The sequence below is a fragment of the Mobula birostris genome, chromosome 32 (genome assembly GCF_030028105.1).
Source record: "Mobula birostris isolate sMobBir1 chromosome 32, sMobBir1.hap1, whole genome shotgun sequence".
Lineage (NCBI taxonomy): Eukaryota > Metazoa > Chordata > Chondrichthyes > Myliobatiformes > Myliobatidae > Mobula > Mobula birostris.
The window spans coordinates 1,527,650-1,546,045 of record NC_092401.1 but is presented as its reverse complement, the minus strand read 5'-3'; the positions used below and the strand labels follow the sequence as shown (position 1 = coordinate 1,546,045).

General features: G+C 46.4%; 1 protein-coding gene across 1 annotated transcript in view; it reads right to left on the bottom strand.

Moving 5' to 3' along the window:
• Window positions 1-18,396, bottom strand: part of LOC140191163 (uncharacterized) — a 392,816-nt gene that overhangs the window by 109,754 nt on the left and 264,666 nt on the right. The window contains exons 37-42 of the mRNA XM_072248300.1: window positions 17,012-17,065; window positions 13,982-14,089; window positions 13,020-13,109; window positions 11,530-11,583; window positions 10,375-10,482; window positions 7,534-7,641 (exon numbers count right to left, since the gene is read on the bottom strand). Coding sequence (XP_072104401.1) covers window positions 7,534-7,641; window positions 10,375-10,482; window positions 11,530-11,583; window positions 13,020-13,109; window positions 13,982-14,089; window positions 17,012-17,065 — 522 coding nt within the window. The remainder of the gene's footprint in view (window positions 1-7,533; window positions 7,642-10,374; window positions 10,483-11,529; window positions 11,584-13,019; window positions 13,110-13,981; window positions 14,090-17,011; window positions 17,066-18,396) is intronic.

The following is an 18,396-nucleotide window of genomic DNA, read 5'->3' as shown; positions in this document are numbered from 1 at the left end:
TCGTGCACCAACTCAATCAGACTACTCCAATCAAACACCAAACCTGAGACCTCTATCAGGGCCGCAGGTACATTGGAACACCATCACCTGCAGTTTCCCCGCCAAGTCAGACACTGCCCTGACTCGGAAGTATATCGAAGCCAGTCCTGTGTCATCACTGGGTATAAATCCCAGATCTGCCTCCCCAAGCGCACAGTGGGAGGACCGTCATTAGTCTCCATTCAGGAGGCAGCAGTGGAAGGCATGAGCAGGTTCAAATGCCAGGGCAGCCACATCTGAGAGGATCTATCCTGGGCCCAACATGGATGCAGTCATGAAGAAGGAATGCCAGCCACTCTACTTCATTAGGAAATCGAGGAGATTTGGTCCTGTCCGTCAGCAAAGATTGGCAAATGTCCACAAATATACTGGAAGAGCATTCAGTCAGATGTAGCCTCCAATGCACAGGATTGCAGAGGGTGGTAGATCCAGCCAGTTCCAGCACAGACACAAGTCACCCTGCTCTCTTCAAGAGGCAGTGCATTAAAAAGGCCACATTCATCATTAAAATCCTTCACTGGCCGAGACATGTCTTCTTCATATTACTAACATAGGGGAGGAGGTACAGGAGTGGAAGGCTCACCCTGAATGGTTTCAACAACAGCTTCTTCCCGTCTGCCGTCAGATTTCCCAACAGTCCATGAACCCATAAACACCAATCATCTTTCGCAATATTTATTGATTTTTGTAACTTATAGTAACTTTTATATATTGTACTGTACTGCTACCACAAGAAAACAAACTTATGAAATATGTTAGTGATAATAAACCTGATTCTGATTCATCACCACCGTCTGGACATTACTAGCATCACTCACACCCTTTTAACGAACAGGAAAATTGTCATAAAATTCCTTTAAGTGTCTTTTTTAAGCTTTACATCAACCACCAGAGAACTTGGCGGTCAAGACTGTTGGATTCTAATAAACACACCCTGGGTCATTAATATCATTGGGCTGCATCTCTAACCATTCTCATAAATCATGCACAAGTGTAGACAGCTGTTGGACTACACCTGAAGCATAGAGGAATGAGGGGAGATCTCCTGATTTGTTGGCTGTCCATCGTATCCAACAACGAGTTTGATTTGTGCAGTTCTGTTGTGTGTTTGTAGGTGGCTGCTGAGTCCAAGTTGTGAGCGACACAGACGCCCACAATAAGGACTTGAAAACTGTGCTGGATCAGGAAATGGGGCTGCTGCTTTTGCTTTCCTTCTTTGTCGGGCAGCGTTTAGTACTGCTTGGCGTCTCTCCTCCAGGTTGTTGAGAGCGGTTCTAACCAAGGCTGACCAGCCACTTTGGTCTTGTGCACCCTGTTCCAGCTGTTTTGGTCAAGCCCAGCGAATGCGTGCAATGTTCGCTCTCACACAGCCTTTGAATCTCTGACAGGGCCTTGATTCCTCTCGCCCAGTGACAGCTCACCGTGTAGTAGCTGGTTAGAGATTTGGGAACTCCTTGATTCGTGTGACATGAAGCTGTGCTTTTATTAGCACGGCCTCAACACTCATGGTCCCTGCCCTGTCGAGGCCTCTAGGTTTGTGACTTGGTCCTGCCAACCAATGCCAAGGAACACATATGGAATTCCTTTAGCATTTTCAGATGTTTTCTGTATCTAGTCCACGTTTCACATCCATACAGGAGACAGCTGAGGATAGGCGGATGTGGTGTTGGTTCAACACAGATGATTGAAGTTGGCTGGCCTTGTCAATGCTAGCGCCAATTCCTCTGTCTAGCGGCACTGCTGAGATACTTGAATTCCTCCACTGTTCTTAGTCTTGTCCCCTCGATAGTGATAGACGGGCTGGTGGCAGCTGAGCCAGGAGCCGGTTGAAATAGGACTTCCGGTTTGCATAGGCTGACAGTAAAGCCAAAGAGACGAGAGACTTTGGCAAATTTGTTGACTATTAGCTGGAATTCAGACTCAGCGTGAGCTATCAAAGAACAGTTTTCAGCATAGAGGACTTCAAGAATGAGGGGAGATCATATAGAGGTATAGAAAAGAATGAGGGGTAGAGATAGGGTAATTCCATGCCAGCTTTTCCCCCTGGTGTTGACTGAGACTTGGACTAGAGGAATACATTGAAAGGTGAAATGTTTAAAAGGAAACTGAGGGGGAACTTGTTCACCTAAATAGTGGTGAGGCTGTGCAGCGAGCTGCTAGTGGAAGTGGTGAATCCAGGGTCGATTACAACATGTAAGAGAAGCTTGGATAGGTACACTGGTGTGAGGGATACAGTCTAGATGTGGGTAGATTCAATGTAGAAAAACAGGTCAGCATGAGCCGAGAGATTTGTTTCTGCGCTGCACTATTCTACAGCTTCATTTAGATTTCTTGGTGACCAGCGATCTCTAATAAAATACGGAGCAAGGCTAACAGCCACTATAACATGAGATTAATACATGGAAAAGAGTGAGAGATCTCAGCAGATCAGCCAGAAACAGCTGACATTTCAAGTCAAGGCCCTTCATCAGGACATACTCATTCCTTTCCGTAGATGCTGCCTGGCCTGTTGAGTTCATCCAGTATTTTGTGTGTGTTACTCTGGATTTCCAGTATCTGCAGAATCTCTTGTGTAACATCCATATGTTGCACAGGATGTCAGATGTTCTGTGGAGACTTGGTCAGCTGAATCCAAAATTGGCTTGGCTGTAAAAGCTAGAGGGTGGTGGGGTAGGGAGTGACTCCGACGGGAGGTCTGGGCCTAGTGGTGTTCTGCAGAACTTACTGCTGTTCTTTATGGCACATATAAATCATTTGGACTATAACGTAGGTGGGCTGACTTGTAAGTTTAGAGTCGACACAGGAATTTGGACAAGTTCTGCAGAAATCTCGTCAAAGGTGACAACATGATACAAAGCAGCTGGAAATGTAGGTGGAGAAAGAACAGAGGGAGTTTCGTCCATATAAGTGTGGGATGATGTCTCTTGTGAGGTCAAAAGTAGCAGACACAGCCCGGTCCACCACAGGAAACCCCCACCCCACCATTGAGAATATCTACAAGGTGCACTTTGTATGTGGTTTCTCACTGATCCAATTGTATTTCTTTGTTCTACTGCAAATGCCTGCAAGAAAACAAATATCAGGATTGATATTTACTTTGATCTTTGAACGTTAAATGCAAGAAGCAAGACTCTTTGGAGCACTGATGTGCAGAGGGATCTTGGAGTGCATGTTGCTCCCTGACAGAATGCATTTAGGGATGTAAAGAGGCATATGGCATAGTTGTCTCCAGCAGCTAGGGTGTTGAGAACAAAAATTAGGAAGTGATATTGGAGCTCTATAAAGCTTTTGGTGAGGCTGCATTCGGAGTATTGCATGCAGTTCTGATTTTCGTATTACAGGAAAGATGTGGAGGCGCTGGACAGGGCATAGATGTGTTCGGGCGATTTTGCCCCAGTTAGAAAGCATTAGCTCGGAGGAGAGATTGGACAAATTTGGACTGTTTCCTCTGGGGTATCAGAAGCTGTTGGGTGAACTGATAATACTTCGTACAGTTATGAGAGGCCCAGATAAAGTTCATTGTCAGAGTTCTACTTCCCCAGGGTAGGGGGGCAGGGGAGATACTAAGGCCATTGACTTAACATGAGTGGGGGAAGTTTAAAGATTCATGAGACTTTTTTTTTTAAATACAGAAAGTGGTGGGTGGCTGGAACAGGCTGCTGGGGAGGTAGTGAAAGCAGAAAAACAGTGATGTTTCAGAGATATTTAGACACAGTTTCACGTGCAGGAAGATGCGATTAGTTTGATTTGCCATCATAGTCAGCACAGGCATGGTGAGCCAAAGGGTTGGTACCTGCACTGTACGTTTTTGTGTAACATCATTGCAGGCCTCGTGGTTTAAAAATTAATCTTGCCCACTGGAGTACTCCTCCCACGCTCCATTCAGATCATCTTGCTCAAGGGAGAGGTTGTAGTGCTGAACTAAATGCTGGAGACCAGCTGGACAGGAGTGGGGAGAGGGGGAGGAGGGGAGGGGAGGGTAGGAGAGGGTGTGTGTGTTGTATAAGAGAGTGGGAATATGTGTGTAACTGTGAGAGCTGTGTAATTGTGTGAGGAGTATAAATGTGGGTGTGTTGGGAGGCTGGTATCAGGAGAGGAGGGAGTAAGAGAGGTTATGGGTGTGAGGGGGGAGAAGGATTGAGAATCCTAAGGGAGGGGATAACAGGCACTGGCGTAGGCTAGCATTTTGAAGTGGAGGAGGTGAATATGAGCTGTTAAGATCTCCAGTGAGCATGGGTTGGAATGTATGAGTTTCAGCTGGCAACGTTTGTGTTATGATCCTAACAATAAGAAAGTTCTGTTAGTTTCATCCCTGCACAGTGCTTGGCTACTGAACACTTCATGCATGGAATCATTTCAAAATAGAACATATCACAAGGTTATGCTGACCATTATGCCAAGATCTAGCTAACCCATTCCTCCTACATATGAATTTTTGTTCATCCATGTGCCTGTCTAAGAGAGTCTGAAATGTCCCTGATGTATTAGCCTCTATTACATCCCCCAGGGGTATGTCACATGAACCTACCGCGCTCTCTTCTCCGTGTGGTAACATATCTCGGGCATCTCCCTGAACTTTCCTGTACTCACCTGAAATGGATGTGCAGAGGTAATCGTTATTACCACACTGGTTGTTTACTCTATCTACATTTCTTTGGCACCTCCATCACCTCCACCTCTAATCTTCCTTCACACTAAAGTGGAAAGCCCTCGATCACTCAGCCAAAGCCTCATAAGACATGCTCTTTAATCCAGGTAGCATTCTGGTAAATTTCCCCTGCACCCTCTCTGAAGCTTCCACACTCTCAAAGTTCAAAGTAAATTCATCATCAAAGTACATACATGTCACCCTATACAACCCCGAGATTAATTTTCTAGCAGGCACAATAGAGTCAATGAAAGACCACTCCAAATGGGTGTGCAATCAGAGTGCAAATGACAACAAGATAATGATAATAAATTAATAAGCAACTTGGGCAGGTGGCCAAGTGGTTAAGGCATTGGACTAGCAACCTGAAGGTCGTGATTTCGAGCCCCAGCCAAGGGAACGTGTTGTGCCCTCGAGCAAGGCATTTAATCACACATTGCTCTGCGACGACACCGGTGCCAAGCTGTATGGGTCCTAATGCCCTTCCCTTGGACAACATTGGTGTCGTGGAGAGGGGAGACTTGCAGCATGGGCAACTGCTGGTCTTCCATACAACCTTGCCCAGGCCTGCACCCTGGAGAGTGAAGACTTTCCAGGCACAGATCCAAGGTCTCATCAGACTAACGGATGCCTTTAAGCAATAAGTATGAAGAACATGAGATGATCAGTCCTTGAAAGTGAGACCATAGGTTGTGGGAACTTCCTATAATGATGTGACCAGATCAGAACCCAGAACTCCAAGTGCAGTCTAACCAGAGCGTTACAAAGATGAAATGTTACTTCAGAGCTCTTGACCTCAATTGCCTGAACAACTAAGGCCAACATACTTATGACTTCTTAACCATCCTATCAACGTGTGCACAGTTTTGAGGGATCTATAATCATAGACCCCAATATCGCCCTGTCCCTCCATACCATATTACTGTTGGAGTCTGTAACGTACAGGTTGCAGTTCAGTCCAATGATACAGCACTCTGATGACCCTGGAGAGGACCAGAGATGGGGCTCAGGACCATCACTGAATCTGTTTCAAAGCGTCAAGGAAGATTTAAACATTGAGGTGAATGCCGAGGAGATCGGCGGTCGTTCTCCACGGAGGCCGCAGGTCGATGGGTCGGTAGCCGGGCCGGCGGTGTTTAGGAAGCTGCAGTGGCATGGCAGTTGCTTTTCACAGAAGGACTGAGTCCCATTCTGACGGGAAGATATTTTCCAGATTCTAAGATTTATGTGATTATTGGACTTTAGTTTATATTGCTGTCCTTCAGTTTTCTGTCTTCTCTTTCTTGTGGCCAATTGGTGAGTTGGGATTCCAGTGGGCGATATGTTAGTTTTTTGCGAGAGAAGGGCTGGGGATTTCAGGTTTGATGTTCTTGTTGGCTTTCCTGTGCGGGCAATCTATTAGTCTATGTGCATGAGAGAGGCGGTTGGAGGTTTGATGTTATTGTCACTTTTTTTGAGAGGAAGGGGTTTGATGTTCCAGCTGCCATTTTCCATGTGGGTCTGTTAGCTTATGTCTCTGGGGGTGGGAGAGGAGGGTTAGGGGTTTGCTAGTTTTGTTTCTTTTTCCTTTTCACATGGGGATGGGGTTGATGTCTTTTCTTTCAACAACCCCATGGCTTTTTCTGTATTTCATGGCTGTTTGGAGAAGGGGAATATCAGAGTTGTATTGCATACGCATACTATGACAATGAAATGAACCTTTGAACATGTTCACCCTTATTTGATGTGATGGAAAGAGGAGACAGAGTGTTACCGTGAGTTACGTGAGGAAAAAGGGGAGGAGCTCTGTTGGGACAGGTGTGTTCAATGGCCTGTTCTGTACTACATAGAATCCAATGTGGTCATGTTGAAACAAATGCAGAAGCTGGTTTTAATGCCCAATTGGACTCCTGAGTAAAGAAATGGGCCCAGCACATAGACACAATCACAAGGGAGGCATGCCACAGTCCTTGCTTCCTTAGAGGTTGAGGAGGTTTGACATGTCAGCAAACATGCTAACCAACTTGTACAGGTGTACTGTTGAAAGTGCCCTGATTGATTACATCGTGGTCTGGTGCAGCAATTCAAATACAAGAAGCTGCAGAGAGTAGTGGGCTTAGCCCAAAACATCACAGGCATATATCTCACCTCGTTCGGTCGTATCTACAGGAGGTGCTGCCTCAGGAAGGGAGAAGCCATCATCAAAGATACCCACCACCCAGGCCATGCCATCTTCTTGTAGCTTCCACTGGGCAGGAAGTACAGAAGCCTGAAGTTCACAGCGCCAGGTTCCAGAACAGTTACTTCCCTTCAACTATCTGGCTCTTGACCAAGTGGCACAACACTAATCACAGCCTTAGTATAGCAGCACAATAACCACTGTGCACGACGCTGGACACTCTTTGCTCTAATTGTGTTCCTTCTTGTAAAAATTGCTTATAATTGTCATTAATTTATGTTGTTCTTATCACTGGCAAAGGCAAAGGGCTGCATACGTCGGACTGAAGCACAACAAGCGGGTTTTCACCACTCAGAGTGTGACTGGGGTCAAGTACATGTTTATTTTTAGCATGTCACACCAAACAGTCAGCCACTCTTGTCTGGCACGTGGTGTCAGGACTGGTCTCCTTTCGGATTAACCAGGTCACGATATGAACGTCCCTGACTCAACCCTTTTTTTTTAACGAGGCCGAGTGGCTAGCTCGACGCTCAACCCAACACAGATGGAAAGCGTGCTCGGGGGTGGCCCGACTTGGATTCGAACTCGGGAGCCTTCTCTCCAGAGTCCGGCGCTGATCCCATTGCGCTACCAGCCGGCCAAGTACATGGTGTAAGTATGAGTTACAATGGATGGAGTATCAGCCTACCTTGTCCCCATCATCTCCGGGAAGGCCTTGGGGGCCAGGGGGCCCTGGCAAACCTAAGGAACCCTGGACGCCATCCTGACCAGCAGGGCCCATAAGGCCCTTGTCACCCTGGAAGAGAGAAGATGGTCAGCAGATAAGAGTTTGAGTTAACACACAAAATACAACATAAACCATTGCTTAGTCGTCAGTTAACTTTTCTCTACATCATGACTGAATATCAGCTGTGAGTCGGGGAGAAGATCACACCTTGGCCTTGGTCAAAAGGCTCAGGTTCAAGCCCAGCTCCAGAGACTTAAGCATCAATTCCCGTCTGACACTCCACTACCGAGGGAATGCTGCAGTGCTGACTTTGAAAAGGTGCTTTAAACCCAGACGTTATCAATGAGAGATTAAATAGTCTGTTGCACTATGAGTGCTATTCCCAATTCTATTTTTCTCTCTCTCACACTATGGTGCAGCTGGTAGACAGCTGGTTCAACCCCTAACCCAGGTGCTCTCTGTGCGTGGAGTTTGTAGGCACTTCCTATGACCACGTAGATTTCCTCCAGGTGACCTGGTTTCCTCCCAAATCCCAATGATGTGTGGATTGGATTGTTGTGAATTTCTCCAGTGTGTAGGGGAGTGCTGGAGTTTGAAGGGCATTGACAGGAATGTGGAGAGGATAAAATGGGATTGGAAACACACAAGAGTCAACGGATATTGGAAATCCAGAGCAACACACACAAAATGCTGGAGGAACTCGGCAGATCAGGACACATCCATGGAAAAGAGTACAGTTGACATTTGGGGCAAAGACCCTTCAGCAGGACTGCAGAAAAAAAAGCTGAGGAGTAGACTTAAGAGGTGGGGGGAAGAGGAGAGAAGCACGAGGTGATTGGTGAAACCTGGAGGAGGACGGATGAAGTAAAAAGCTGGGAAATTGATTGGTGAAAGAGGTACAGAGCCAGAGAAGGGGGACTCTGATTAAAAGAGGACAGTGGAACTCAGAAGGTCAGACAACATCCGGAAATCCAGAGCAACACACGAACATAAGAAATAGGAGCAGGAGTCAGCCAACTGGCCCTTCGAGCCTGCTCCACCATTCAATAAGATCATGGCTGATCTGGCCGTGGACTCATCTCCACCTACCTGCCTTTTCCCCATAACCTTTAAATTCCCCTACTATGCAAAAATTGACCCAACCTTGTCTTAAATATATTTACTGAGATAGTCTCCACTGCTTCATTGGGCAGAGAATTCCACAGATTCACCACTCTCTGGGAAAAGCAGTTCCTCCTCATCTCCATCCTAAATCTACTCCACCGAATCTTGAGGCTATGTTTTCTAGTTCTAGTCTCACCTACCAGTGGAAACAACTTTCCTGCCTCTATCTTATCTAACCCTTCCATAATTTCATATGTTTCTATAAGATCTCCTCTCACTCCTCTGAATTCCAGCGAGTACAGTTCCAGGTGACTCAATCTCTCCTCACAGTCTAAACCCCCTCATCTCTGGAATCAACCTGGTGAACCTCCTCTGCACCGTCTCCAAAGCCAGTAATCCTTCCTCAAGCCAGGAGACCAGAACTGCACACAGTACTCCAGGTGTGACCTCACCAGTACCCTAAGTGCGGCCTCACCAGTACCCCAGGTGCGGCCTCACCAGTACCCCAGGTGCGGCCTCACCAGTACCCCAGGTGCGACCTCACCAGTGCCTCAGGTGCGACCTCACCAGTGCCTCAGGTGCGGCCTCACCAGTGCCCCAGGTGCGACCTCACCAGTACCCCAGGTGTGACCTCACCAGTACCCCAGGTGCGGCCTCACCAGTGCCCCAGGTGCGGCCTCACCAGTGCCCCAGGTGCGGCCTCACCAGTACTCCAAGTGCAGCCTCACTAGTATCCTGCACAGCAGCATGCTGCAATTTTTTTTACCATTTAAATAATAATCTGATCTTCCATATTCCTTGCAAAGTGGCTGACCTCGTACTTACCTACATTGTACTCCATCTGCCAGACCCTTGCCCACTCACTTAACCTATCTACATCTCCCTGCAAACTCAGATACACTACACTCAGTCCCCTCTTACAGATGGTTAACGTATATCATGAACAGTTGTGGGCCCAGCACTGACCTCTGCGGGACACCACTCACCACTGATTGCCAACCAGGCCATCAGTAGCACACAAAATGCTGAAGGAACTCAGGTCAGACAGCATCTGTGGAAATGAACAGTCAACATTTCAGGCCAGGACCCTTCTTCAGGACAGAGAAGGAAGGGTGAAGACGCCGAAATAACAGAATGGGGAGAGGGGGAAGAGGCTAGCTGGAAGGTGACAGGTGAAGTCAGGTAGGTGGGAAAGGTAAAGGGCTGGAGAAGGAGGACTATGATAGGATAGGAGGGGAGAAAGACAAGGAGGGCGGGATCTAGGGGTAAGCGATAGGCTGGTGAGAAAATGTAAAAGGCCAGAGTGGGGAACAGAAGAAGAGGGGAGGGGAGAGAAAAAAATACCAGAAGGAGAAATCGAAATTCATCAAGTTGGAAGCTACTAAAACGAAATACAAGGTGTTGCTCCTCCACCTGGGGCTGGCCTCATGTTGGCACATGATGGGAGTGGTGTAAACGGATGACTGATGATTGATGTGAGCTCCATAGGCTGAAGGGCCTGATTTATAACTCTTGGACACATTGTCTAGTTGTAGTTTTCTAAGGATAAATTGACTGCTGATTACTAGAGGTCCCCACAAAAGTGCTTCAGTGCCTGCAAACACAACTGGTACCTTCTGAAAGATTTTACCATTTGATTTCTTGCAAGTCCCACCGACAAAGCATGGATTGAGGCAAGAAACAGGAATTACAACTTACCTGGGCTCCCTTCTCTCCAATAGGGCCCGGGGGTCCCAGACCACCAGGTCGACCAGGAAGCCCTATGGCACCAACTGGACCACTGAGACCACGTTCTCCTGTGGATCCCTACAGAAAGACAAACAAATGATTAGGTCAGCCAGTGTACCAGGTTAGACTGGCTTTGGGCTCAACCCTAACCGTGCACATCACTGTGAAAACCCAGACTTTGCTCTGAGTGCTGTAGCTTTATAAGGCAGTGGAGGCCCTGGTCAAACAGCACTTGGAGTATTGTGAGCGGTTTTGGGCCCCTAATCTAGGGAAGGACATGCTGGCGAGGGAGAGGACACAGAGCAGACTCACGAGAATGACCCTGGGAATGAAAATGCTAGCATATGAGGAGCATTCGATGGTTTGGGGCCTGTACTCGATGGAGTTTATTAGAATGAGGAGGGGATCTCTTTGAATCCTACTGAATATTGAAAGGCCTGGATGGAATGGGTGTAGGGAGAATGTTTCCAGTATTGGGAGAGTCTAAGTCCAGAAGCCACAGCCTTAGAATACAAGGATTTTTCTTTAGACATCTCATGGTCTAACATGATGCAAATACACAGGGTGTCTGCTACTGATCTGCAAACTCTGCAACTTTTAGGAATTGCATGTGGAGGGTGAATGGACCAGTCAATCACTTTGTAAGGTCATACAGTTCAGAATAAAGGGACATTTAAAAAACTCTTAGATAGGTACACGGGTGATAGCAAGATAGAGGCTAGGTAGGAGGAAATGGTTAGATTGACCTTAAAGTAGGTTAAAAGGTTGTCACAATGCTGTACACCGAATGGCCTGTACTGTGTTGTAATGTACTATGTTCTATTCAGTTTTGTTTCAAAATCCACACAAAACTACAACTCAGTTCATCGCTTCCTTCCGCAGAATACAAGGCTAGCTCACATCAATGTTTGCAAAGCTGCTCTGGGAACTGCTATTAATTGGATCTCCCAAAGCCAACTCTCCCTTTCCAAGGAGCATATTTACAAAAAAAGCACCACTACTCCCAACAGCCTTGGAAGCTTTGCCAAGATGTCAGGACACCAGAGGGCTGGTGCTGCTCTGAGCTCGAAGATTGAAAAAGAGTGTCATAACAAGACGTTGTTTAATGCTGTGTCTGTGACTCACCACTGGACCAGGAGGACCAGGAGGACCCTCTCCTCCTTTCAATCCAGGCGCGCCCTGCGGAAAGAAAGAAGACTTGATTATGGTGAAGACATTCAGGGGCACTCTCAGATAAAAATGCAGCCAGAAGGCAAATGTTCAGACCCTAATTACCCTCTGTCCAATCTGTTTACATGCCTGACACTAGTGTCATGAAGTAGACATCTATTCCCAGTTCCAGTGTGGGAGAAGGTTACCCAGTGGACAGAGACAGAGGTTCAAAGGCGCACTGCAAACTTCATTGGAAGAATGCCACGTCCTCACTAGTTCTCAGGCCCATGACCACAGGATGCAGAGATGTAAAACTCCCTGAAGATCAGTACTCAGGGACTTTGCAACCATCCTGTTGTTCCATGGTGCCACAAAGTCTGATTATTGCTATCCCATCCCTAAAGGGGATAGGGATATCACTAAGGGTAAAGTTAATGCTAACTAGTTCATTATTACAGATTCATTCCATGATTTTAATTTTCCATCTATGGTTTTGTAATTTGAATGTATTTCTGAATCAGGGAACCAAGACGAATGGCCTAGCAATTTACAGAAATTCACCATGTTCCCAATGACCGTCGATAAATTTTATCGATGCACCATTGAAAGCATTCTACCACTGCTTGGTATGGTGAACTGCTCTGCCTGAGACTGCAAAACTGCAGACTTGTGAACACTATCAGGAAAATCAGCCTGCCTTCCAGTGACTCTGCCAACACCTCCCACTGCGACGGAGAAGGCACAGAATATAATAATCAAGGACCCCTCCCAGCCCAGTCATTCTCTCTTCTTCCCCCTCGTTGAAGATACAAAACCATAAAAACACACAACTTCAGACACTAGGACAGAATCCGGTTTATTGTCACTGACATATGGTGTTGAATTTGTCATTTTCCAGCAGTAGTGTTGTGCAATTCATAGAAAATTACTCTCAGTTACAACAAGAAATATAAATACATAATTAGGTAGAGCAAAAAGAGATCAAAACAGTGATGCAGTGTTCACAGCTTCATGGACCGATCGGAAACCTGGCGGCAGAGGAGAAGAAGCTGTAACTGTAACGTTGAGCGTGGGTCTTCGGGCTCCGTGGTAACAGGAAGGAGGCATGCCCTGGATAGTGAGGGACCTGAATGAACTCTTGATTTTTTAATCTTCCCTATCTTAGCCTTTGCATCTTGTTTGTCTACCTGTATTGCACTTTCCCTGGAACTGTAACACTACAATCTGCAGCCCATTGTTGATTTTCCCTATGGACTACCTGTGTTTGGAACAGCCTGCCTGGACGGTGTACTAACAAAGCTTTGTGCCGTATCTCAGTACATATGACATTAATTAACCCATCACCAATAAGCCAAGCACACTGACTGGCATCAACTACTATCTTCCCGAGGTTTACGAACCAGCGGAGCTGAGGGAACCGTCTCTCAACTTTTATCACCCTTTCCAAGCCTAAGGCTACTCACCAGTTCTCCTGGTAAGCCCCTGGGTCCTTCAAATCCCCGTAGGCCTGATGGACCAGGTTTTCCGGGAGGACCGATTGGACCTGGGTCTCCCTAAATTGAGAAAAAAAAGGCACAGAATTTTCCAGACGAAAGCAATGTTCAGAATAATATTCATTCCTTATATCACCAAAAGTAGGCTCAGCATGCCAGATGGAGAAGGTTGTGATCATCAATGTTCTGTGGCTGAGGGAACCAGAGGACAATGCTCCATTATTATTTCTCTCTAACTGGGCAAGGTTTTCCTGTGCCCAGTGAAGCCATGGTTTGGGGAGGTGGGAGGTGGGAGGAGAAGAAGGAGACTATAATCAACAGTGTAGCAGACACCATTTGCCAGTTAGGCTTTCCCTACATTCAGCCAAACCAAGTCACCAAGTGTAGGCCTGATCTAATTTCTGTTGACGGTGCTAGTTCTAAAGCCATTCAGCATAGCTTGCAGGAGGTACACTGGATAACATGGGAATAAGCAGGAGCTGCTCACCACTTGAAGCAGAGATCAGGAACTCATGGGGAATGGAAGGGGCGTTCGCTTTGCCTTGAAGACTCCACAGAAATTGTGGCCTTTGTCTCCTGGGCAATCGCTGCACTAGCAGTCAAGCACTGAGTTGCTCACATTGGTTTCCTGACTATACCAGAACCACGAACAGGTTTAATATCACTGACAAAGGCAGTAAAATTTACTATTTTATGGCAGCAGTCAGTACAGTGCAATATATAAAAACGGTCGTGCAAAAAGAAAGCAACAATTTGAGAGGTGAGAAGGAGTAGTGAGCAATCGGAGAGAACTGGGCACTGAAGGTCGGAGGGTAAAATCAGAAGGAAACTCCAGGTGGGGCCAAATGTTCTTTGGAAAGAAGCCTGAGCCACAAAAGGGAACGACAGGTGTGAGCAGGGGCCCCAAGTGACGATGGGCCTTTTACACCTACCTTCGTGCCTTCCTTCCCAGCGGTTCCCGGAATGCCTTGTTCTCCTGGTGGACCAGGAGCCCCTGGGTGTCCACGTTCACCAGCTGGCCCACTGTCACCCGAAGAACCCTGACAGAGAAGTGGGGGGGAAAGTCATTTCATCCCGTTCCGTTTCCTAGGTTCTTTAACAGATTGGTTGCTAACCCTGGTTTGTACCCTCGCAACATTAAAGAGGATCTGGGAATCATCTGAATCACCGAGGCTATGGATCAGGAGCTCGTGAATGAGATTAATGTAGATAGAGTGACGGTCATATAGCACGTAAAATAGTCATTCAGCCCATCATGTCTAAGGAAACTTTTTACCCATCTACACTAACCCCCTTTTCCCACATTGGGACTGCACCTACACTAACCCCCATCTACACTAACCCACTTTTCCCGCATTGGGACTGTATCCTTCCGTGTCTTGGCTTCCGTGACTGATGAACTTCCTCTTAGGTGTAGTAATTGAATCTGATACGTGGTGATCTGCATGGACTGAGTGCCTGGTGGGCTGGCCTCTGTGTAGTATGATCTTATGACTCTATGAAATTAGATGCATCCATTAACAAGGAAGAAGACCCCTCAAGCAGAATTCTGTAGGCCACTAACTAGCCATTGGCTCCATGCAGGTTTTGACATTCAGCAATTGCTTCCTCCTATGCAGGTTCACTTCTCTCCGTCTGTAGCTTCTCGCTCACACACCTTTCCCTTAATCCATCTTTGCTGCTCCTTCACCTTCTCCTGTAGGATAGAGATGCATATTCCCACCTCTCCATGTAGAAAACATTGGCTTCTGAACTTCTAACCGTGACCACCTTAATCCTGTACTCCTTCAAAAGCAGCAACGTCTCCAGATCTCAAACCTTTGGGCAGAGTCGAACATTGATAGACTTCCAAATTCAGAAATAGACAATCTCCATTTGAAATGGTGGAACCATAAGACAAAGGAGCAGAATTAGGCCATTTGTCGACCAGTGGAGTCTGCTCCACTGGTTGATCATGGCTGATCCATTTTTCTCTCTCAACCACATTCTTCTGCCTTCTGCCAGCACCCTTATTAATCAAGAACCTATCAAGATCCACTTAGAATATGCCCAATGACTTGCCCACCATAGCCCACCGTGGCAGTGAATTCCAACAGGTTCACCATCTTCTGGCTAAAGAAATTCCTCCTCATTTTTGTTCTAAAGAGAAGTCCTTCTAATCTGAGTCTTTGCCCTCTGGTCCTAGACTCTTCCACTATTGGAAACATTCACTCTGTGTCTGGGAGTCTTCCTGAGAACTTTTATTTGAGATTTTGAGAAGGATCTAAACAGTTCTAAACGTAAATCTCCTTTGAAAATAAGCACTTATAGAGTCATAAGGTCATAGTACATGGAAACATACCCTTCGGCCCAACTCATGCATTCTCACCCTAGGTACCCTTCTATGTTAGTCTCATTTGGTGAAGTTTGGTGATCCATATCCCATTATTGTATATGCCTTAACCACTTCCTCTGTATCTCATATACAGACCACCCTCTGGTGAAAACATTGTCCCTTGTGTCCCTATTAAATCTTTCACCTCTTACTTTACACTTACACCCTCTTGGTTTTGGTTCTCTTCCTCTGAGAAAAAGACAACATTCACCGTATCTATGCTCCTCATGGTTTATATACCTCTATAAGGTCACCCTTCAGTCTACTACATTCTAATGAACAAGGTCCAAGTCTGCCCAAGCTCTCTCTATAACTCAGACCCGCAAGTCCTAGCAACATTCCCGCAAATCTTCTTTGCACTCTTTCCAACTTAATAATGTCTTTCCTATCACAGGGTGACTAAAACTGAACACAGTACTCCAGGTGTGGCCTCACTGTTACATAAGAACCAACACCACCCAGGCCAAGTTCTCTCCTCACTGCTGCTATCGAAAAGGAGGTACAGGAGCCTTAGGTTCAGGAACAATTATTACCCTTGAATGATCAGGCTCCTGAACAAGAGGGGATAACTTCATTCATCTCAACACTGAAATTATTCCACAACCTATGGACTCACTTTCAAGAACTCTACACCTCATGGTGTTAGTATTATTTATTTATTTGCATAGTTTGTCTTCATTTGCACATTTGTTGTCAGCCTTTGTGTGTAGTTTTTCATTGAGTCTATTGTATTTCCCTGTCTGTATTTGATAGCAAATTTACTTTGAATTGTGTATACTTATTTCCTTGACTGAAGATTATCATTGTGCCAAATGTCATCTTCAATACCTTATCTACCTGTGACTCTAGTTTTGGTGACCTTATGGTGTTAAACTATTTCTTAAAGTTGACAGTACATTTGTCACTGAAGATTGGCTTGCCTTTAATTGGTTGTTGCTATTTTGTCATACCACTAGATGGCGCCTCAGTAGGGTTTCCCAGTGCGAAGAGACTAGTCACACAGCCTCACCCACAGAGGCACATATCTACCACTAGATGGAGCCCTATATCCCTATTCCATTGTCAGCAGCAGTGGTAATCCACTTCCAGGGAAATGCACCAGATCTGGGATTTATAAACTACAAGAGATCCCTGGGACGATTAGAATTAGCACCATCGTTAGGCCATTCAACCTCTCAGATCTGCTCTTTGCCATTCCATTAGAACACCCAACCCAAATCCCCAGACCAGACTCTGACATCCAGCTCAACAAAGCACTGGAGAATCTCGGCAGGTCAGGCAGTTCTTTGGAGGGAAATGGACAGTCAACATTTTGTATCAAGACCCTTCATCTGGGCTACCCACTTCTGATGAAGGGTCTCGACCTCAGACATCCATTCTTCACCTCCCTCCACAGACACAGAGTTCCTCTCATGTGTGTATGTCACCAGTTTCTATCTGAGCTTTTTATGTACCCTGAGACAAAAGAAGAGGTACTGAATTTACCATTGGTCCTACACATCAAACCCAACCATTGCTCAGGATTCTATAACGCAGTTCACAAGGAGTTAAATGTGTGGGCAGGCTGACCTGGGGGTGCTGGGCTTACCTGGGGTCCAACAACACCTGGGGGACCAGGTGGTCCGTTCTTGCCTTGGAAACCCTGCAGAGAAGACAATAAAAGGGACGAGGAAGTTAAGAAGAGATCAGATACACCTAGGGGTAGAAGTACATAGCTCCCTGAAAGAGACAACACGGTAGATCGGGTGCTGAAGAACGTTGGCCTGCATCTGTCATGGCACTGAGAGCACAGATTGGTGAGACATACTACAAATAGTGCAAAGTGTGAGGGCGACCACACTGGAGCACTGTGTGCAGTTGGGGGTGGGGGGTACCACACAGTTACAAGATGGATGTCATTAGGTTGAAAGGAGTGCAGAAAAGATTCACAAGATTGTTACCAGAACCGGAAGGGATGAGAGAGGAAAGAAGATGGCGGCACGACGCAGCACGCGCGGCCTCTCCGGTGATTGATATCTGTTATTTGTCAAGTAGGATGCCGTGCACAATCTGGATTTGATGGAGGCAGACGTGAGAGCACGGAGGAACATCTGGTGAAACTTCTGAAATGCCTGTTTCGCTGCTGCTGCTACTGTGTGATCCGAAATCTCCGGAGGGGAAGGCCCCGAGTCCTCGGCTTTGCTTGCTGCTCGGTGGCCGGGGCAGAGTTGAAGCGCTCGGCAGAGATGGTGCTTGGTGTCGGAGGGCTGCTCGGAGGCTCCAAGTCTTCAGACGGACTCAGGGTCGAACTGTGGTCGGGTGCTTCCAGGATGCTGCATCAGCAAGTTTGCGGCGCTGGAGGCTGATAGCAGGGAAAGTTTCTCCCTTCCACCGTCTACGTGAGATGTTGGGGCTATCGGGACATTGAGACTTTTTTTTTACCGTGCCCATGGTCTGCTCTTATCAAATTAAGGTATTGCTTTGCACTATTGTAACTATAGGTTATAATTATGTGGTTTTTGTCAGTTATAGCCCTGGTCTGTCCTGTGTTTCTGTGATATCATACTGGAGGAACATTGTATCATTTTTTAATGCATGCATTTCTAAATGACAGTAAACGAGGACTGAGTGTCCTCATAATCTAATCTAAACTGATCAGGAGAGTCTGGATAGGCTGGGACTGTTTTCCCTGGAGAGTGACTGAGACTGAGGTTTATACAGGGTTAAAGAGGAACTATGCTTGTTTTTTCCATCCGTGTACCCAAGTGTCTTCTAACTGTTGTAATTGGACCACTACTTCCTTAAACCCAATACCTTCTGCATGGAAAAGATACCCCAGGCTCTGAAAAGGGAAATATTTTTCATACGGAAAACCAAAAGGTTGAAAGGCCTAGATTGAGTGGACATGGGGAGGATGTTTCCTCTAGCGCGGGAGTCTAGGACCAGAGGGCAGTCTCAAAATACAAGGTCATCCCTTTAGAACAGAGATGAGGA